We start from the raw sequence: 22,933 nt of genomic DNA, 5'->3' as shown, positions 1-22,933 counted from the left end.
TTTTTTCTTAAATTTTTTTTCAGTTTTTTAATCATTTTTAAAAGTAAAATGACTTAACTACCCTCACATGTTGTGTACATGGTCTCACTTAACAAAAATATAGATGGAATATTTGAAAAAACTAACGGTAGGGGGCAAATTGGTTAAAAAAATTAGTTTGAGTCTTTAATTTTCCAATCGAAAATTCAGAGAGGAAATCGAAAACTAGGTGAAAATTTAGGGGACAAATCGGCAGTTTACTTCATATTAAAATGTATAAAACATGTGATAATGATATCATTTGTTTGTTTGTTTTTTTGGTCAGTCAACTACGTTGTCATGTATGATTGTTCCGCATCTTGCATTGCAAGGCAAAAGCAGTTTTCCACATGGACGACCCCCCCCCCCCCCCCCCAAAAAAAAAAAACTCAAAATTAAATCTGCAAATTAATGGCTGCTTCAAGTTTAGGATAAGGTAAGGTGAAATAGCAATGGATGATGTTGGCCGGAGTTCAAGACAAGATGATCAAATAACTGCCCCCCCCCCCCCCCCAAAAAAAAAACTCAAAATTAAATCTGCAAATTAATGGCTGCTTCAAGTTTAGGATAAGGTAAGGTGAAATAGCAATGGAGGATGTTGGCCGGAGTTCAAGACAAGATGATCAAATAACTGGCGAGGGACAAGGTGAAATAGCAATAGCAATGGAGGATGTTAGCCAGAGTTCAAGACAAGATGATCAAATAACTGGCGAGGGTGCTCATGAGAACACTGCGGGAGACACCAAGGCAGGAGACACGCGCATGGATCCTATACTATACAGGTATGCAACGATGTCTAATTCAGGAGTAATATACCTCTGTCAAGAGTTTATACGGGATATGCGCACAAGGTATTTTGCCGGAGCCACAGGTATTCCTCATCAAATAGAATTGCTGGTCCGAAGTAGTGAAAACAAAGTAAGCACCCGTGGGAACACGATGCTTCACCTTGCTGCAAATACAGGCCACGTGCAGCTTATCGAACTAATTACCCGAACTTTTCCGGGGCTTGTCCGCAAAAGAAATCATGATGGAGAACTTCCGCTTCACGTAGCTGCATCCGCTGGCCATCTATCCGCAGTTCGTAAATTGGTAGCATGCACAGAGGGAGGTAAAGCCTTTTTTTGCATTACAAATTATTCAATTAATAATTTTTTTTTTGCTTTACAAATTATTCAATTAATCATATTAAAATAGTAAAAATCTTCTAGTTTTCAAATGCCACTCCATGTATATTTTTCTCACACACTAATGTCTAAATCTTATTAAGTTGCATGTGTTTGGTTAATTAGTGCAAACTAGAAAATATGCCCACGCGTTGTTGCAAGACTTGAATGCATCACCTTGAACTACATGAATAAGACACATTTTACCTGAATAAATTCATCACAATCATGAATAAACCAAGGGATAGATGAGTGAATAGGATCGGTAAGATATGCGGCTTTGATTTTATATACATACAACTTAGCTGACATGAAACGATATTGTACAATTAACAGGATGAAACTGAACGTTCTGTTTCCCTAATAAACAGAAGAAACAGAAGCAACATCCAGTTCACACAAATCTTGCCCCTGCAGTCAAGTTGACAAAATATATATCATGTAGGTTAGGCACATGTTTTAGCAGTTGACAAAAAAACATAAAAACTGTTTCATTCTTATTCTAGCATCTAAGTTTTCAAGCACAAACATGCAAAACAAAAACATGTAGGTGTTTCCATAAGAAATAGAAGCCGTGTATATTAGTTTAGGCAGAAACATATAATGGGCAGAAACATGAGTAAAAAATCAAAACCTCAAGAATATGATTGTATTACAGCAAATATGATTAGGTTGTACTCGAGGATCAAATGAGGACTTGAGATTTTGGTAATTGTGTAGAAGAAAAAGAACACCAATGGAACATTCCTAGAAACTAACCCTCAAACCCATCCAAATCAAATCAACCACAAAAACAACAACAACAAAGCTTTTTCCCACTAAGTGGGGTCGGCTATATGAATCCTAGAACGCCATTGCGCTCGGTTTTGTGTCATGTCCTCCGTTAGATCCAAGTGCTCTAAGTCTTTTCTTAAGGTCTCTTCCTCTACCCCTTCGGCCATGAACCTCTGTCTCATAGTCACATCTTTGAACCAGAACGTCAATAGGCATTCTTTGCACATGTCCAAACCACCGTAACCGATTTTCTCTCATCTTTCCTTCAATTTCGGCTACTCCTACTTTACCTCGGATATCCTCATTCCTAATCTTATCCTTTCTCGTGTGCCCACACATCCAATGAAGCATCCTCATCTTCGCTATACCTACGTGTTGATGCTTCACCGCCCAACATTCTGTGTCATACAACATCGCCGGCCTTATTGTCGTCTTATAAAATTTTCCCTTGAGCTTCAGTGGCCTACGACAGTCACACAACACGCCGGATGCACTCTTCCACTTCATCCATCCAGCTTGTATTCTATGGTTGAGATCTCCATCTAATTCTCCATTCTTTTGCAAGATAGATCCTAGGTAGCGAAAATAGTCGCTCTTTGGTGTTTCCTGATCTCTGATCCTCACTTCTAACTCATTTTGGTCTCCGTTTGCACTGAACTTGCACTCCATATATTCTGTCTTTGATCGGCTTAGGCGAAGACCTTTAAATTCCAACACTTCTCTCCAAAGGTTAAGCTTCGCATTTACCCCTTCCTGAGTTTCATCTATCAACACTATATCGTTTGCGAAAAGCATACACCAAGGAATATCGTCTTAAATATGTTCTGTTAACTCATCTATTACCAACGCAAAAAGGTAAGGACTTACGGATTGTTGATGCACACAAGCAGTGAGGACTTTGGTACAACAGAAAGTATTAAGTTTGTGATCTTCGCTAGATTGCTCCGGTCGTTAGTGTTGATAAGTATGTAAATGGATAGAGACAAGAAAGCAAACACAAGATGTACGTGGTTCACCCAAATTGGCTACGTCGACGGAGTAGAGGAGTTCTTATTAATTGTGAAGGGTTTACACAGTACATAGGTTCAACTCTCCTTTTGTGAGTACAAGTGAATGATTTAGTACAAATGATCATGTCGGGTATCTGTCTCTCGATATTCGGAGAACGGTGCCTCTTCGATTTTTGAGAAAACAATCCTGTTAGGAGTCTGGCTCTCGAGATTCAGAGAGCGGTGTCTCTTCGATTTTTGAGAAAGTAATCATGTTGGGAGTCTAGCTCTCGAGATTCGGAGGACGGTGCCTCTTCGATCTTGAAGCAAGCAATCTTGTTGGGAGTGTTTTCTCGAATGTGAGTAAAGGTTAGGCCTGTTTTCTAGTCTACCTTGCCACGAAGCACAGAGGTTGACACACAGGGACTTTCCAATTATCCAGCAGTGGTCCTGTTCCTTACCCTTGTGGGTAATAATATGGTAGCTAGACCTTCAAAATTTATGTGTCTAAACTTTGTTAATGCTATTTCTTTACTATTCTTTTACCCTTCTTGGTCATAGCGATGTAATGGGAGCTGCAAGCTTCACGTGTCTGAAATTCTGTCAGAGATCTTTGGCAAAGTTATCTGTGGTACCCGTGAGCTGAAGTTGCGTGTGTAAAATTGGATGATTGAACAGTAACATTCACATGCTTTCTACTTCATCAGAAATCTTCGACAGAATGCCCGTAATTTCCGCAAAGTTGAGTGTGCATGTGACAGGTACTGACAAGGCTGAAAAAGCAGGTGCCTCTTCGATTTCTGAGATCGACCCTCGTGGTCTCTGAGCAGCCCAGCTTTTGAGAAAGCAAGCGCCTCTTCGGTTTATGCGATCGGCCTTCGTGGTATTTGAGCAGCCCAGCTTTTGAGAAAGCAAACGCCTCTTCGATTCCTGAGATCAGCCCTCGTGGTCTCTGAGCAGCCCAGCTTTTGAGAAAGCAAACGCCTCTTCAATTTCTGAAGCTCCGTCGAGTGCAGATTTTTATAGAGACTGGTATTAAGTTCCAAAGCACACTTGAATCTCCACCAGTAGAAGCTCTCTTCTTGCATTTCTAAGATCTTGATTTGTCCGACCTCTTCTCTCTTCAACACCTTTGAAAATGTCTGGCCCCTCCGACCGTCGTTTTGACTTGAACCTTGTTCAAGAGGCAGCCACGCCTTCTCCAGACAACATATGGCGCCCATCCTTCTTATCCCCTACTGTTCCTCTTACCATTGGGGATTCCGTGATGAAGAATGATATGATCGCTGCGGTGGTGGCCAGGAACCTTCTCTCCCAAAGATAACAGACTACTTTCCAAACGGTCTGATGAGTTGGCTGTTAAGGATTCTCTAGCTCTCAATGTTCAGTGTGCAGGTTCTGTGTCTAATATGGCCCAACGCCTATTTGCTCGAACCCGCCAAGTTGAATCATTGGCGGGTGAAGTGATGAGTCTCAAACAGGAGATTAGAGGGCTCAAGAATAAACAGTTGCACTGGCTCGTACATGACTATGCTACAAACATGAAGAGGAAGCTTAACCAGATGAAGAAATCTGATGGTCAGATTTTACATGATCATCAGAGGTTTGTGGGTTTGTTTCAAAGGCATTTATTGCCTTCGTCTTCTGGGGCTGTACCGCGTAATGAAGCTCCAAATGATCAACCTCCGATGCCTCATCCTTCTAGGGTTCTGTCCAATACTGAGGCTCCGAATGATCCCCCTCCGGTGCCTTCTCTTTCTGGAGCTTTACCGACTGCTAAAACTTCTCCTAAGCAATCTTTGTGAATGCTCCATCTTGTTTGTTTATTTTGACTCATGTATATGTACATATTTGTAACTTATCGGAGATATCAATTAATAAGTTCTGTTTCATTTCAACGTATTCCCTTAATTTCCCGAGTGAAGAAAACTTCTCAATTGGAGACTTGAAAAATCCAAGTCACTGAGTGGAGTCGGTTATATGAATCTTAGAACGTCATTGTGCTCGGTCCTTTGTCATGTCCTTCGTTAGATCCATGTACTCTAAGTCTTTTCTTAGAGTCTCTTCCAAAGTTTTCCTAGGTCTTCCTCTACCCCTTCGACCCTGAACATGTCCCATAGAAGCATCTTCTAACCGGAGCGTCAGTAGGCCTTCTTTGCACATGTCCAAACCACCGTAACCGATTTTCTCTCAACTTTCCTTGAATTTCGGCTACTCCTACTTTACCTCGGATATCCTCATTCCTAATCCTATCATTTCTTGTGTGCCTACACATCTAACGAAGCATCCATTTTGTGTACGTGTTGATGCTTCACCGCCCAACATTCTATGTCATACAGCATCGTTGGCCTTATTGTCATCCTATAAAATTTTCCCTTGAGCTTCAGTGACATACGACGATCACACAACACGTCGGATGCACTCTTCCACTTCATCCATCCAGCTTGTATTCTATGGTTGAGATCTCCATCTAATTCTCCGTTCTTTTGCAAGATAGATCCTAGGTAGCGAAAACGGCCGCTCTTTAGTATTTCGTGATCTCCAATCCTTACCCCCAACTCATTTTGGCCTCCATTTGCACTGAACTTGCACTCCATATATTCTGTCTTTGATCGACTTAGGCGAAGACCTTTGGATTCCAACACTCTCTCTAAAGGTTAAGCTTCGCATTTACCCCTTCCTGAGTTTCATCTATCAACACTTTATCGTCTGCGAAAAGCATATACCAAGGAATATCATCTTGAATATGTCATGTTAACTCATCCATTACCAACGCAAAAAGGTACGAACTTAAGGATGAGCCTTGATGTAACCCTACATTTATGGTCTCCTTCATACATATCCTTTATAGCTTGGATATATGCTACTCGTACTCCTTTCTTCTCTAAAATCCTCCAAAGAATGTCTCTTAGGATCATATCATACGCTTTTTCCAAATCTATAAAGACCATGTGTAAATCCTTTTTCCCATCTCTATATCTTTCCATCAATCTTCGTAAGAGATAGATTGCCTCCACGGTTGAGCGCCCTGGCATGAACCCGAATTGGTTGTCCGAGACCTGTGTCTTTTGCCTCAATATATGCTCAATGACTCTCTCCCAGAGCTTCATTGTACGATTCATTAGCTTAATACCCCTACAGTTCATGCAATTTTGTATGTCATCCTTATTCTTATAAATAGGCACCAAAGTGCTCTTTCGCCACTCGTTTGGCATCTTCTTCATTTTCAAAATCCTACTGAAAAGGTCAATGAGTCATGCTATACCTGTCTCTCCTAAGGCTTTCCACACTTCAATCAGTATATCGTCTGGGCCCATTGCTTTTCTATGCTTCATCTTCTTCAAAGTTACAATCACTTCTTCCTTCCTCATTCAACGATAAAAGGAGTAGTTTCTACACTCTTCTAGGTTACTCAACTCCACTAAAGAAGTACTCATTTCATGTCCTTCATTGAAAAGATTATGAAAATAACCTATCCATCTGTCTTTGACCGCGTTCTCTGTAGCAAAAACCTTTCCATCCTCATCCTTGATGCACCTCACTTGGTTTAGGTCCCTTGTCTTCTTTTCCCTTGCTCTAGCTGGTTTATAGATATCCAACTCTCATTCTTTGGTATCTAGTCGCTTATACATATCGTCATAAGCCGCTAACTTAGCTTCTCTCACAGCTTTCTTCGCCTCTTGCTTGGCTCTTCTATACTGTTCACCATTTTCATCGATCTTATCCTTGTATAAGGCTTTACAACATTCCTTCTTAGCCTTCACCTTTGTTTGTACCTCCTCATTCCACCGCCAAGATTCCTTTTGGTGTGGAGCAAAGCCCTTGGACTCTCCTAATACCTCTTTTGCTACTTTTCGGATACATCTAGCCATGGAATCCCCACCTTTGGCTAGCTTCCCCCTCTCTATCCCACACACTGGGTGATTACTTTCTCTTTGAAAATGGCTTGTTTTTCTCCTTTTAGATTCCACCATCTAGTCCTTGGGCACTTCCAAGTCTTGTTCTTTTTTCTCACTCTTTTGATATGTACATCCATCATCAACAAGCGATGTTGATTAGCCAAGCTCTCCCCCGGTATAACTTTGTAATCCTTAAAAGTTATACGATCCCCTTTCCTCATTAGAAGAAAATCTCAAATCGGATCAACCAATCAACCAAATTAGCCCAATCAATAACCCTAAATTTACTCAACCAAATTTGCCCACTCAACAATCCTTAAGGATATGATTATTTTTAACTATACACAAATTCACATGCTAGTCATTTGATACATTTACCTAATTCTGCAAGTTGTAAATGATTACAATACACAAATTCACATGCTAGTCATTTGATTACAATACATTTTTAAATGATTACAAATTTTCAACATAAATTAAGCAGAAAAATGAATACACTTTACCAATTGTCAGACACTGCTAATTGCCAATATAGTAAGATAATCAATTCCGTGAACGAAAAAAATGATTTGCAACTTCAACTTACCATGCCTAAGAAGCTCCATAATAGTAGCTTCCTCCTTACTTCATGCATCCGTTGATCATGGAAATTATAAAAATTCCATCCAATCAAGAGACAATGTAAAAGTTGTGAGAAGGTGAATATGCAACAAAGAATCTAAGATATACCTGATAAATTTGCGATTCCATTATAATTTCACACAAAAAACAATCAAATTTTGATTCAAACAAAACAATCTCATCTGTTACAGATCAGACCAACCAAAAAAAGATTCTATTAACATGATTTTCAACCCAACTATAAAAAGGAGTTCTATAACAGCACAATCAATATCATTTCAACCCAACCAAAAAGAAACTGATTGTATGTCATAAGTATGTAAACACGGAGAAAATGTATCATATTTCATGACTAATCAATTATACATACTTTGGATTCTAGACTGCACACCTCAACCTGTGTGGCCTGGCTTTGAAGCGATTGATCCGTAATGTAAACACCCACATAACTTGACATCTCCATTAATTACCAAGTGGAGAACAAAATGATTTCGCAGTTTTTGAAATCTTCCTCAGATTCCACTGCTGGAGAAAAATCCAACACGAAAATATCAAGCACCAATTCAGCAGTCAACACCCAATTCCAGAATCAGAATCACATCAAATCGATTTAACGTATACCTAAATCAATAAACACAAAGCACCCAAGCAGCCTAATAATTGTTCTCTATAAAATCACCAACCTCTCCTACTCTGTTCCTAATACTCATCATGATGAAAATGCTAAATTAAGGCATAAATTTAATTATTAAATCAACGGAATAATGATGAAAATTTCAAATCAGAAATCCGAATCAGAAATATATTATCTGCATATGAAGCACCAAATCTAATAAAACAGTAAAACACACAACATCAACATGTTAAAACACCCAAACTAAGAGCTTCTCCAACTCTCCCTCCCCGGCCTTTGATTTTATCAATCTAAATATTTATTAGGAGTCACAATTAATACTCACTTGAAGCCTCAAGGCCTACACATAAGGCCCCACAAAGGCACCTATTTGGGTTCGTTCTACCTCTCAGACTCGGGTAATCAGAAATATAATAGTTATAAAGCTCCTACAATCACGAGAATAAATATGATGTGTTCGAGCACTGGTTTAGTTATTGATGGGAAGCCTCAAGGCCTACACCTAAGGCCCCACAAAGGCACCCTGTTATAACTAACACAGTTTCTTGGATATATATACATATAACTAAAACTCAACATCCATTTTACATCTGCCATGCTGAAGATGGCAGTGGCACGCCTGAGCACCTAAAAGTTAACCTTGATTGTGAGCCTCAAGGCCTACACCTAAGGCCCCACAAAGGCACCTCTCAAAGTTAACTCTATCCTTCTCTTTTAGCCTTGCCCGACGAGCCTTGCCCGAAGAGTCTTGCCCGACAAAGCCCAACAGTGAAGCAGAAGCCCGACAGCAGCCCTCAACCGACGCCAAACCTCTCGGGGAGCTGTGTGCTCGTCGGACAGGAAACATCCCCCACGGGAAAATTCCACCACGAACATAGTTTTGGCACGCTCGGTGGGATATCTTTTTTATCAGAAGATATATGACAAAAATGCCAGAAGATTTGCAAACCACATTGTTGCAAATGTTACACAGATTAGAGAAAGCCTCCACAGGTTCCAAAGATGAAACAAACTTGGTTCTGCCCGAGGGAAAGAGACTTAAGACTAGCCAACCAGATGAGGTAGTGGTGGACAAACCAGCATTTCCTTTTTCAGAGGCCCCTATAAATATGATCAATGTGGCATGGGCTGAAAAAGGGGAAAGGAAAACTTACAAAAGAAACAGAGGAGGAAAGATTGGCTAAAAAACCTATAGGAGAGGTGATCACATCGTCCAAATATCCAAAAGCAGCCATAATCAAGGGATGGTTATGTGTAGCAAGTGCCAATGTGAGTGTGAGCTTGAAATTCCCCCGGCTAGAGTTCTCATTGATCAAGAACTGATCAGGAGGAAGGAAGAAGATGAAAGAAGAAAAGCCCGCGAAAAGATCAAGCAGGCAACAATAAAAGATACTTCCCGAAACGTTTTTCAACGATTGGGAGGTGATTTTCAACCCAAAGCTTTGTCAGAAGTATTTCGAAACCATGAAGTTTCTGAAGAGGCAGAAGATATGGAGGCCAAAATACGGAGGGGTGGAGATCATCCTCAGTATGGCCAGATGGGAAAGGAAATCAAGAGGATTGATGGGATAACAAATCCTGTCAGAAAAGGAAATCCTGCCCAACTCGGGCGAAAATGGTACGTAGTTGGAAAGAACGGACAGCCTACCAAACCAATGGGAGCTTCCATGATCAGGAGGGTTCAAAGGCAGCACAAAGCCTACATGAATTCTCTAAAAACCCCTACAACATCCGAAGCCTCCAAAAATCAAAAGTTGGAGAAAACAACATCTGGGGAAAGTAGCCAGCTCCGCTGGAGAAGTAAGAAAGAGGTGGAAAAGGCCAACAGTAAGACAGAAGGCGAGGGAAATCATGTGCCGCAGAGCCAACACCCTGAGAAGTATAGAATCTTGAGAAGAGCTCAAGAAGATCTGGTCATGGTGCCAACCCCCGGGTGGAAGCCATAGCTTATTTGTGCTGGAACTGTTTCATCTGAAAGGAAACCACCTTCTCTGCCATTGGTGGATCCTTTTGGTAAAGTTCCAAAGCAAACACTATATGCGGGCATGAATCAACAGGAGGGGGCACCAGAACCTCTACTTCCAGCCGACGCGATGGCCTGGTTGGACGAATTCATGGATCAGATGGGAAGCAAGAAAGAAGATGTGCTCGAGCCTAGTAATTTCCATATTAACATGGCCTATGTATTATCCGCCACGTTTGGCGCCAGACCTAATCAGCTCGTTACTATGGATGGTGATTACTTGACGACTAAGCCAATGATGGCACATGTCAATGTAGAGATGGCCGAAGAAGGAGAATCGGGCAAGGCTGAATCCTCGGAAGCGCCTAAAAGGGGTCCTCTAAGAATTTATACAGACGAGATGGTGTTTAGCCGCCCGAACATCTCAATGGCCAATCACTTGAAGCCCATATACGTTACGGCACATTTGGAAGGTGTGCCATTCAAAAGAATTCTAATTGATGGGGGAGCAGCTGTTAACGTGTTACCAGCCAAGCAGATGAGGAAAATGGGAAGAGGCACGGAGGATCTCATTCCCACATATCTCACAGTTTCTAGCTTCTCATGCGCTATCACCAAGACTCATGGGATATTGCCTTTAGAAGTAGACTTGGGATCTAAACAGATAATGCTGGCATTCTTTGTGGTGGACTGCACATCCACTTATGGGGCCTTACTCAAAAGAGATTGGATCCATCAGAATCTAGCTATACCCTCCACTCTTCATCAACAAGTGGCTGTTTATCATGAAGCGGGCATAGAATGACCAGGTTTTTGGGAGATGGTAGAGGCCGAGTCACGGCCATTTCTCCCCACAGCTAATGTTGCAAAAGCAAGTTTCTACAACCCCAATGTAGGAATCTTGAAGTGTTCAGGAGCTGATCAGAACGGCCGCCCTACCAAGGTGACGGCCCAAAAGCTTTTGGAACAAGGAATGCTTCTTACTCAAGAAGAGTGGGATAGACCTTGTATCCTCCCAAATTCCCTACACCATCAATGATTGAACAAAAGAAGAAAAATCAGGTAATGGCAGTCAGATCCCTGATTAAAAGATTGTTGGTGTATGGGAAAAAAAGAAGGCAAGAGATGGAGCTCTTAGATAAGGAAGAGCAGGAATGGCAGAAGGAAGCTTCAACCATCCAGCATGAAAGCAAGGAAGGATCTTGCGGAGAAGAACTGGATAGGGCCATTCAAATGGCCGAGTGCATATATGACCTAGATGGGCCAGACGACTTGCCCGAAAGCCCGGAACTGGTCGAGTTTTTGTGTGCAGAACCGGATAAGCCACCACCAGAAGTCCAGGATCCTCTGGAAGTTATTAATCTAGGAATAGAGGAGGATCCGAGACCAATACAAATCAGTGGGTTATTGGAGGATGATGATCGGGCAAGGATTGTCTCCCTTTTGCAAGAATTCAAAGATTGTTTTGCTTGGCATTATACTAAAATGCAAGGATTAGATTCAACCTTGGTGGAACATAGAATGCCCATCAAGGAGGGATATAAACCTGTCAAGCAAGCACCACGAAGGATGTCAAAGGAGATAGAAGAAAAGGTCAAAGAAGAGATTGAAAGGCTAGTGAAAGCTGGCTTTATTAGACCAGCCAAATATGTGGAGTGGCTAGCCAACATTGTACCCGTTTTAAAAGCTGTAACAAAAGCAGTACGATGTTGTGTTGATTACAGAAATATTAATAGTGCCACACCAAAAGATGAGTATCCCATGCCCATGGCCGATTTATCCATAGATGCAGTGGCAAAGCATAAAGTCTTATCTTTTATGGATGGAAATGCCGGTTATAATCAGATAAAAATGGCTCCATAAGATATACATAAAATATCTTTTCGGTGTCCTGGTTATGTGGGGGCATATGAATCTGGTCATGCCATTCGGGCTCAAGAATGCGGGTGCAACCTACCAAAGGGCAATGAATGCCATGTTTCACGATCTGATTGGCCAAAGCATGGAAGTATATATTGATGACATCGTGGTAAAATCTAAGACAGAAGAGCAGCATCTAGTAGACCTCAAGTAAGCATTGACAAGGATGAGTATCCACAAATTGAAGATGAATCCGAAGAAGTGCGCATTTGGAGTGAGAGCAGGCAACTTCTTGGGATTTCTGGTGCATCAGAGAGGTGTAGAAGTGGACAAGAACAAATCTCGAGCAATAATGGAGTCATCTTTACCCACCAATAAGGTGCAACTCCAGAGGCTACTAGGCAAAATTAACTTCCTGAGGAGATTCATTGCCAATTTAGCGGGCAAGATCCAGCCGCTGACTCCTCTACTAAGGTTGAAAGATAAAGAAAACTTCGAGTGGGGACCACCACACCAACATGCATTTGACAGCATCAAAGCCTATTCAACTTCTCCACCGGTGTTGGTGCCACCTTAAAGGGGAAAGCCCTTGAAGCTGTATATCTCTGCTTCAGAAAAGTCAATCGGGAGTTTGCTAGCCCAAAATAATGAAAGCGGGAAGGAGCAGGCCGTATACTACCTCAGTAGAATTCTGACCGAGGTGGAGACGAGATATTCTCCAGTAGAAAGATTATGCTTGGCTCTATATTTTACTGCTAGCAAGCTAAGGCATTACATGTTACCTTGTCACATACAGATCATTGCCAAAACAGATGTGATAAAATACATGTTGTCAAAACCAATGCTAACAGGAAGGATTGGGAAGTGGATCCTAGCATTGTCAGAGTTCAGTTCCAGTATGTACCCCCAAATGGAAGTCGAAAGCCAAGCAATTGCTGACTTCCTGACCGAGCATCAAGAATCTCAAAGTGAGGTGATCAATATCCCGGGAAGCCTGGAGGTTACTAGCGTTTGGATCCTGCCAAGAAAGGATATTTCGGGCAAAGAAGATTGGGTCTGGCAAGAGATAAGAAGAGTAGCTGGTCTTTGGATCACTCCTTGGAAGTTGTATTTTGATGGATCTCACACTCAGAAGGCTTCAGGAGCTGGAATAATGATTGTAAACCCTCATAGGGTTTATCATTATTACTCATTTCTCCTAGACTACCACGGGAATACTAACAATCGGGCAGAGTATGAGGCCCTAATAATTGGTTTGGAAATCCTGATGGATTTGGGGGCAACAGAGGTAGAGGTCTTTGGTTATTCAGAATTAGTAATAAACCAGTTAAATGAAGAATTCAAGTGCAGACATATCACTATGGCAGGATATTACTTAGCAGCTACACAGTTGTTGAGTTTCTGGGATTCTGAGATATCAGTCAATCATGTTCCCAGGGGATCCAACTTAGCGGCCAACGAGATGGCCCAACTAGCCTCAGGAGTGCCAATACAGGAGAGGAAATATGGGGTAGATGTTGAGATCCAGAGAAAAAACCTTCCTTCTATCTTAGAAAGGGAATTCAGTCTGGATATAATGGTTCTAGAGACAACCGAGATCGAAGATTGGAGATCGCCTATCATTCATCATTTAAAGGATCCCTCCTTGCCTACAAGCAAGAAGAATAGACAACAAGCAATCAAGTATGTCTTATGGGCGAAGAACCTGCTAAGCAAAACTCCAGATGGGTTATTATTAAAATGCTTAGGCCAAGAAGAATCCATGAGAGTAATGGCCGAAGTACATGAAGGTATATGTGGAGCACATCAGGCTGGGACAAAGATGAGATGGTTGCTTAGAAGGTACTGTTATTTATGGCCCAATATGGAGAAAGATTACAAGTCTTATGCCCGAGGTTGTGAAGAATGTCAGAGACACGGACCTCTCCAACATGTGCCCTCAGTGCCTTTAAATCCAGTAGTCAAGCCTTGGCCTTTCAGAGGATGGGCGATGGACTTCATCGGGCAAATCTATCCAACTTCGAGTAAAGGGCATACTTTTATAATTGTAGCAACGGATTACTTCACCAAGTGGGTGGAAGCGTCGGCAGTAAAATCCATAACTTCAGCTGTGGTCAAGAATTTTATCGAGACCAAGATTCTATACAGATATGGGGTGCCCGAGACTATAGTAACGGATCGTGGGCCATCTTTTATTTCAAAAGAAGTTGAGGAGTTTGCAAGTAAGTACAGAATAAAGATGATCTAGTCCAGTCCGTACTATTCTTAATCAAATGGCCAGGCAGAGGCCAGCAATAAGATCCTGGTCAACATTATCAAAAGAATGGTGATAGATAGTCCAAAAAAGTGGCATGAAAAGCTGGGGAATACTTTGTGGGCATACAGAACTTCCAAGAGGGCAGGAACGGGGACAACTCCTTATGCTTTAACTTTCGGGCAAGATGCAGTACTCCCCATGGAGATCAATGTCAGTTCTGTTAGAATTCAAAACCAATTTGGGTTACATAGTGAAGAATACATCGAAGCCATGTGTCAAGGAATTGAAGACTTGGACGTAGCCCGAATTGAAGCCTTGAACCAGATTCAGGAAGGAAAGAAGGCAGTTGCCCGAGCCTATAACAAAAAGGTGAAGATGAAGTCTTTCAAAGAGGGAGACTTAGTATGGAAGACAGTCATCCCGCTAGGAGCTCAGCTTTGGGGCTTTGGAAAGTGGAGCCCGACATGGGAAGGTCCGTTCATTATTAGTCACGTATTGGATAAAGGAGGATACTACCTGGCGGACCTCGAAGGAAATGGGCAGAAGCATCCCATTAATGTTAAATTCTTGAAGAAGTACTATCCTACATTATGGGATGTTAGAGATTGTTACATTAAGGAGGGGGCAAAGTAAAGCAGGTTTCGAGGGTCTAATGTGCAGTGTTTATTCATCAACCATTCAAAGAAAACAGAAAGACAAGAGTTGCTAAAATAATATTTCTTTCATTTCGACAAATTGGTGAAATTAACAACATATTCAATTCCTGCGTATTACATTTGATTCTCTATGGATATAGTGATACTTTCAGCTGGTTTTCCAATATCTTCATGAATGGAGTCCAATCAGGTGATCGGGTTGTGCGGCTAACATGTGCCTGGTAGAGGATCCTCCGACAGGACCATCACCATAAGTGATGGTGAAACCTGACTTATCACCGCAACAAGCAGGAAGACAAGCCTTCAAGAGGAAACCGCCAAAACCAAGGGTGTTGGAGATAGCGGGATGTTCGACCAAAGGTGTTGGAAATAAGAAGTTTTAGGAAACCCCACTCAGAGCCTAAGGAATCCATTTCTCAGTTTTTCAAAGAACACAAGAACGCTCGAGGAAGATGGAAGAGAAGGCTGAAAAGGATTTGATGGCTTGACAGAAGAAATTCTGAGCTAAAATTTATAGGGCCCAGAGGACAGTTCAAAGGTCGTGAGAAGAGCAAGGGGCACAGGTTCACCTCCATCTTGTCTAGAAAACACAAATTCCACAAGATAGATATACACGCATGCGGATATTCAATTAATGATGGCGCCTGGGATTCCAACCTAAACATTGATTGAACGGGGCACTGTTTGGATCAAAACTTGAACTTTGGGCTCAAGAAAGGGGTTGGCCCAAAAGAGGGCCTGAAGTCGAAGCCCAACCAAAATCCAGAAAAGCAGACAAGGCCTTTCCTGACTTGGTGCAGCTCATGAAGAACACTTGCTCACCTACCCAAAGGCCAAGTGGTATAGACTGACCAACTACACAGCCCATAAAGTACTTTATGGTGGCAATACATGTAAAAAAGCTGATGAGTCATCACCTTCCAAACCGCATGCGGGCAAAGAAGCTGCTACGAGAAGCCAAGCCGAGTTGTCTATATAAGGAGAAGGAAAAACTAGGGATAGGGACACTCAATCAAACAAACAAATGCAAGCACAAACTCTGCTCAAAGTCAAATTTTCCTTCAAAACGAAGCTGTAGTCAGCCCAAGCCTTCATCCCTCTCGGGATAAACCTTCTCTTAAACCTCTGTTATAGCTCTGCTACCCTGTTCAACCTTGTTGTAGTATCAATTCATTTCTTGTAAAACTCTCTCTCTCTCTCTCTCTCTCTCTAAAGCTTTCAGACCCTTAAACCACAAAGATAGGAACCTGCAGGACGAGCAGCCTTACCCGATAAGGTTAAACGTTGCCCGACCTTCTTTGTTTTTTGTCTTTTCATTCATTAGCCTAGAAATATGTTGTATACTTCCAGTTATATTCAAGTTATTTCTAGCAAAATGACTATTAAAAGGCTTTCTCAGTACTTGGATCCGATTTGAATACATCTTCATTGTTCAAACCAGATCCAAGTTCTAAGCCCTCGGGCATGTAAATCTGATCAGTTAAAAGTCCTTGGCCTCAAGGCATAAAAAGAACCTTATGTGGACTTAACCCATCCATGACAGTCCTTGATAAACGAGAAGTCCGAAGTTACTTGGGGCGCAAGTAATCGACCTAACCTTTAGTTTTATTTCTATTATATCATGATTATCATAGAACGCTAGAATATGGAATGGATTCTGATGGGAAGCCTCAAGGCTTACACCTAAGGCCCCACAAAGGCACCCATTTGGATTCATTCCGTTTTGCGATCTAGAGAGTCTGAGTATAAGAATGGATTCTGATGGAAAGCCTCAAGGCCTACACCTAAGGCCCCACAAAGGCACCTATTTGGGTTCGTTCTACCTCTCAGACTCGGGTAATCAGAAATATAATAGTTATAAAGCTCCTACAATCACGAGAATAAATATGATGTGTTCGAGCACTGGTTTAGTTATTGATGGGAAGCCTCAAGGCCTACACCTAAGGCCCACAAAGGCACCCTGTTATAACTAACACGGTTTCTTGGATATATATACATATAACTAAAACTCAACATCCATTTTACATCTGCCATGCTGAAGATGGCAGTGGCACGCCTGAGCACCTAAAAGTTAACCTTGATTGTGAGCCTCAAGGCCTACACCTAAGGCCCCACAAAGGCACCTCTCAAAGTTAACTCTGTCCTTCTCTTTCAGCCTTGCCCGAAGAGTCTTGCCCGACAAGACTTGCCCGACGAGACTTGCCCGACAAAGCCCAACAGTGAAGTAGAAGCCCGACAGCAGCCCTCAACCGACGCCAAACCTCTCGGGGAGCTGTGTGCTCGTCGAACAGGAAACATCCCCCAAGGGAAAATTCCACCACGAACAACTACAAAAAATTTCTGAAGCCCAGTGGCAATTTTGCAAATTACGTTAAATCAGGGGCAGGAAGCTTCAGTGGCAATTTCGTAAATAAACTGAAATGTACCCCAAAATTACACAGTGCCACCCTCCCCCTACTTTAGACTAAAGTTATGAGTATTAGATTGTCAATACAACAATTAAAAACAAAATTAGACAATAGGGTAATAAAATTAGGCATTTTGTAATTGATTTTTTCAGCATTTGTAAAAGAACTAACTTTATTTATCCAAAAAAAGAGCTAAATTTTTTTAAGGTGCCCCCTCTTAGTTAAATTTCTGGCTTCGTTCCTGTTTGGTAGACACAGCTCAAGGTAATACGTTTAATGAAGAGGACGAGAGAGGGAACACTGCGTTGCATGTCGCTGTGGAAAATAATCACCAAGATGTGGCTATGTTTTTGGTCGGCGAAGATGGATTCGGATCCACATCACATTCTACAAATAAATCTGGAAAGACTCCCTTGTGCATGGCCGCTGAAACTGCCAATCTTGAACTCGTTAAAGCAATGGTAGACAAGACGCCAAATAGCACAACAGACGCTAATTCTGGTAATTTTTGGCAAGGATCGAACGGCAACTCAATTCTTTGCAGTGCGATCATATGGAGGAAACAAGGTAAATATTAAGCATTTGCAGTTACCTTTTTTTCTTTTTGGTATACTCGTGAGTACTTTTTGTTTTGGTACATATAGCTAGTAATGAGTATTCTTTTAAAATTTTGGCATGGGGTACAAATATAGCAAAAGGTGGCCTCAAGAAATATGATGCATTGTTCGTGTGGAACATGCTCACGTTATGGTGTACCAACATCAAACTCTTTGTTTTGCTGGCGGTTGTTTGGGCATGGACTACAAGTAGAGCAAAAGGTGGCCTCAAGAAATATGATGCAGTGTTCGCGTTGGTCATGCTCATGTTATGGAATTTCAGTATTCTACTCTGTTTTGTGCTGGTGGGGGTTGTATGCTTGATTGAAGTTTCTCAATGGTGGCTGCCCAGAACCAACAGAAAGAAGTATACAAATATGCCTCCGTCATTCCTATTTTCTATGGCAGTGTTCGCGTTGGTGTCCATAAACGATCTCATCAAGCGACTCTTTTATATACCGGGGGTTGTATGCTGGATATTTTATAAGAGTATAGTTTCTCAATGGTGGCTGCCCAGAACCAACAGAGAGAAGTATACAAGTATGCCTCTGTCATTGCCTTTTTCATGTCATTAGCAAATAATATTGAAGTAGTCAATAATTTTCTTACTTTGTGGGAATGAGCAAAATTTTCATACTCAATTGCACATACCATTGGAGCGGGAGCAAAGTTTTACCTACGTGGCTCATCAAAATCATTTTTGTACACTGTTGGAGATGCTCTAACTCTTTGTAATATGGCATTATGACAATTTACCTTTCGTTTATTTCTCTCTTCATAAATACTTATTCTTGACAGAGTTGCTTGTAAAATGCATATGCTATGTAGATCTCCTAGAGACGATATTGAGCAAAATGGATTCAGCTGATCTCATCAATTCAATGGACCAAGGGTGGATGTCTCCTCTTACAGTTGCGGCTTATATGGATAACTTTGTGGCGGTACGCATATTGTTACTCAAATTTACTGAATTGGCATACAAAGGTGACGAAAATCAGTTGCTTCCCATACATGTGGCGTCCAAAAAAGGCCATTGCAGGGTTGTTCAAGAGTTTCTCGATCTTTGCCCCGACTTGAGGGAGTCAAGTGACCATGAAGGCCGGAATATTCTTCATCTTGCGGCCGCGCATGGAAGAGTTGATGTTGTCCGATATATTATTGGAAAGCGAGATCTTCAAGTGCTTAGCAAGCAAAGAGATCAAAGTGGAAATACCCCTCTACATATAGCCGTCCAAAACTGGCATCCTAAGATCGTCAACATTCTTTCCCTCTTCCATGCCAATGAGAGAGCCAATTTAAATAGTTTGAACAATGCAGGTGAGACGGCATTGAACCTTGCAGAGAAGACCGGGGTAGATAAAGAGATGTTGTTTCGGAGAGTACGTAATTTCTCAACGCATCTTTTCGATCAGTTTCCTTTACCTACAGTGTGACACTACAACTACCTACAAGTATGTCGTACATCGGAGAGAATTCTACAACGTAATTAATTAACCAGAGATATATGTATCCCCTTCTTGTCCCTCTCATTGCATAAGAGAGATATAAAGAGGGGAGGATATCCTGATTACACACGATTTTTCCCTGCAGAAGCTAACCCTTATGGCCTTTATTTTATAATCGTTTCTGTTGTTTGTCATGCATGATCTATATATTGATAACAACTTGGTCAAGAACTGAAACTTTGGTTTTTCTTGCAGAAACTAACACTTATGGCCTTGAACTTGGCTAATGCTCCACGATCTGAAGAGCGAACAGTCTCCAAAGAGACACAGGATTCTGTTCCGAAGTCCTTGCACAATTCTGATAACCTAATGCTTTCGAAAGAGAGTGTCAATACTCTCCTATTGGTGTCAACGCTGGTGGTTGGTATAACGTTTGCTCAAGGCTTCACAATACCAGGTGGATACAGTGACACTGGAAATAATGTGGGCACCCCAAATTTTCTTCCGCATAGACTATTCAGAATTTTCTTGATATGCAATACCGTGGCGATGTGCGGCTCCATTACTGCTTCAATTGCCCTTATGTGGGCGCAAACATATGACCCTAGTATAATCTATGCTGCCATGAGATTTACCTTACCGGTGCTAGGCGTAACGCTTACCATGATGTCCTTGTCATTCCTGGCTGGTGTTGCACTGACAGTGTTTCACGTTTTATGGCTTCGCTTCTTTGTTTATGCCATGGGATTTTTCTTCACGGTCTTCATAGTAGGGCTCCTTGCTCCTCTCATGGATGTTCCAGTTTCCGACGAAACTATCTCATCACGCACCATCTCATTCTTCTGCTTTGATCTATTAATGTTTGTAGGCGGATATAATTAATTTCGGCGATGATTGGTCTAATAGATGGAGTTTGTAGAGTTTCAATCAAAACTTATGTCAAGTGTTGAAGATGGCACCAGTCGTTTATCCTGTATTACTGCCAACCTTTCTTTTCTTGTAATAGCTACATATCTCTAGATAATTTCTTCTACTTCCAGTACATTTATATCAATTTACTCGAAATTTCTGTAATGCAGCTCGACATTGGGGCTGATAAACTGGATTTAGATCAATATTGAGCAAAGTCTCAAATTTGGATTAATATAATATTATGATCATGAATACTACTTCCATAAAAGTGTGTTGAAATAGTAAACTCCAAATCCAAATGAACCCTATAAAAGCTTCGAGAATATTTATTAGGCTTATTTATTGTACTGACCGTAAAACCGCTCTTTGATCTCATTTTATCCTATAAAACATGAGTTATCTTACTTTACCTCTTGAAACTACCAAAATCGTGACATTTCATCCCATTGACTTCCACGTTGGCAGTGATTTGCCACTACCAAAAACTAAAAACTACTTGGGAGACAAACAGTTCGTTTCCTAAGGACAATGTTCGTCGTGAAATAGATTAGGCAACGGAATTTCGTCAGGTAAACGTCATCGCATAAAAGCTGTTGCAAGACACTTTTGTCGATGTATGCAAATATTCATTAAGCAGCGAGTTTCTGCTTGACGAATATGGCGACGAAACTCCGTCAGGTAAGTCGGCGTTGACCACCCTAGCCTGATGGACAATGTTTCGCTCGAAGAAAACATGTCGACGTGTAAAAACTAAATTTCTTTTAAAATAATTTTTTGTTAGTGGTGTTAACTGAAGAAAAATAATTACTTGATATTGTTGGCCGACAAAATGGGTAGTCGCAAAAGATATAAATTAAATTAAAAAAATAATTTTTATTTTAATAATGATCTAAATATTATAATGCCCTTCCTTACCTCCAACACTGAAACAAGACAACTTATTGAAGAAGAGGCAAAATAGTAAAATAATTTGAAATGAAAAAAATTCAAAAGAAACCACCCCACATAAACTCCTTTTTCAAAAAATTATTTTAAATCATTAATTATACATTCAGTTTTTTTTTCTTTTTTCAAATTATACATACTAGACTCTCTGCACGCGAGTGTGTGCAAGAGGCTTTTTTTTTTAATTAGCGCCCCTAAAAATGGCTTGTGTTAGTTGTTTCTTATTGTAATTGTTAAGATATATTTTTAATGTATTGTGCAAGGGAGAGACCTTTTCTTTATCATGCACGTTCTAAAAGCTTGTCAAGAAAAAATATGTAATTCGTGTAATTTAAGGTTTTCCCTTGTTTCTCTATCAATGTGTTGTCTACATGTAAAACAAAAGCTATGAAGATGCTAATGAACTATTTATGTTGCCTTATTTAATATAGGTTTTTCTGTGTTCTACATGTCCTTCATTTTTTCGTATTCTTTTTTCTCCATTTCTATTTTATTTGATTTATAAATACATGTAGTTCTCTTTTAATTGGCTATATAATGTGTGTGTGAGGCTTTATTAAACATGCGCACAAAAGGCGTCTTACACATTTGTCACATTTAACACACGCCAAGAATAAAACTAAGAAAAATATTACTCTCTATCTTGATAGATTAAAAAACATGTATTAGCATGTCCTAAAATATGATTCTGTTTTGAGGGTCTAATTTGTCAATATTTGAAAGACACTCCTGTGCTCTCTTCAAAATAATAGGCAAGACAACAATATTGTTGGGAACTTTATCTTTTGTTCGATCACATCTTCTCGGTATCTCCATTAGCCGTTAAAACCTTCTCTATTAGAAGCAACTTGTCCTATAGATGCATAATATGCTCATATTAAATGCTTCAATAACAACTGGAGTGTTTTCAAATGACATGTAGGCATACTCAATTGAAGGTGAGGTTCTGATCATGACAGAGTGCAAGAAATCCTGTATCAGATTCAACCGAAGCACCAATTAAATATAATAAATTTTAGCTGGTGTTTGTTCTAAAACTTTAATCCATCAGAACCACAAAGGAACCTAAAAAAGTAGGAACAACCACATTAAGCTATAAAAACGATAATTTTTCTTTTGAAGTTTTTACCTATACATGCATAAAGCGTATGTCTAATTTCATGTTATATCTACAAAGACTAAAGCGAGTACAATTTATCTAACCATGCAAAGAAGCTCTCTATAAAAAAGGAATGCAAAGATAAGGATTTCTCAACAAAAGAAATCTTTTGCTCATGATTTATCTTGTCAAACATTTTTTTAGTAGAAATTGTTTACCAAGCATCATGATCATGATGGTTTTTCTCAGGCATTTCATTAAACTATACACATAAAACAAAATATAAGCAACCTGTAATTCTCTTCAAATTTATGAGCGAGCATTGGCTTTTGTATCATCTTCTCTTCCTGCAAAACTATTTCAGTTTTTTCTTTCCAGTTTCTTACTTTGTGTCCTATATATCTCTCATCCAGCAAAACTGCTTCTTTTTGCACGAATAGGGCGTTTCTTTTCCTCCTCAACCCCACTCTGCACGTTCATGTTTATCTCTCCTTGTGCCTTCTCCCTGTATTGGTTTTAAATTATGTTTTCCTTTTACTTTATTTATTTATTTTGTTTTCCAATACAGTTTTTTGTTGAGTTATGATTTTTTACCAGTTTGTTGTTGATATTTTGTCTTTATTATTTTCAGCTAGTTGTAGATTATTTTGTTTGGGAGATTTTATAGTCCAATTATTTTTGGTGAAGCACC

The 22,933-nt window shown here is 40.5% G+C and overlaps 1 protein-coding gene, 1 long non-coding RNA gene and 1 pseudogene across 2 annotated transcripts in view; 2 read left to right on the top strand and 1 right to left on the bottom strand.

Moving 5' to 3' along the window:
• LOC126616925 (protein ACCELERATED CELL DEATH 6-like) overlaps nt 1-20,435 on the top strand; it is a 99,438-nt gene extending 79,003 nt beyond the window's left edge. Inside the window, exons 3-4 of the mRNA XM_050285045.1 lie at nt 19,159-19,220; nt 19,542-20,435. Coding sequence (XP_050141002.1) covers nt 19,159-19,220; nt 19,542-20,168 — 689 coding nt within the window. The 3' untranslated portion in view covers nt 20,169-20,435. The remainder of the gene's footprint in view (nt 1-19,158; nt 19,221-19,541) is intronic.
• On the top strand, nt 423-19,068 carry LOC126616872 (uncharacterized; annotated as a pseudogene).
• LOC126616902 (uncharacterized) lies at nt 1,386-8,410 on the bottom strand. The gene is made up of 2 exons (XR_007621290.1): nt 7,433-8,410; nt 1,386-1,595 (listed from the first exon to the last, which is right to left on the bottom strand). It is a non-coding gene; the product is annotated as an uncharacterized LOC126616902 (long non-coding RNA).
• Nucleotides 20,436-22,933: the final 2,498 nt, after the last annotated feature.

This window comes from Malus sylvestris, chromosome 3 (assembly GCF_916048215.2).
Source record: "Malus sylvestris chromosome 3, drMalSylv7.2, whole genome shotgun sequence".
In the NCBI taxonomy this organism is placed as follows: domain Eukaryota; kingdom Viridiplantae; phylum Streptophyta; class Magnoliopsida; order Rosales; family Rosaceae; genus Malus; species Malus sylvestris.
Note: the sequence above shows the minus strand (reverse complement) of the source record. Positions and strands in the feature narration are given on the sequence as shown.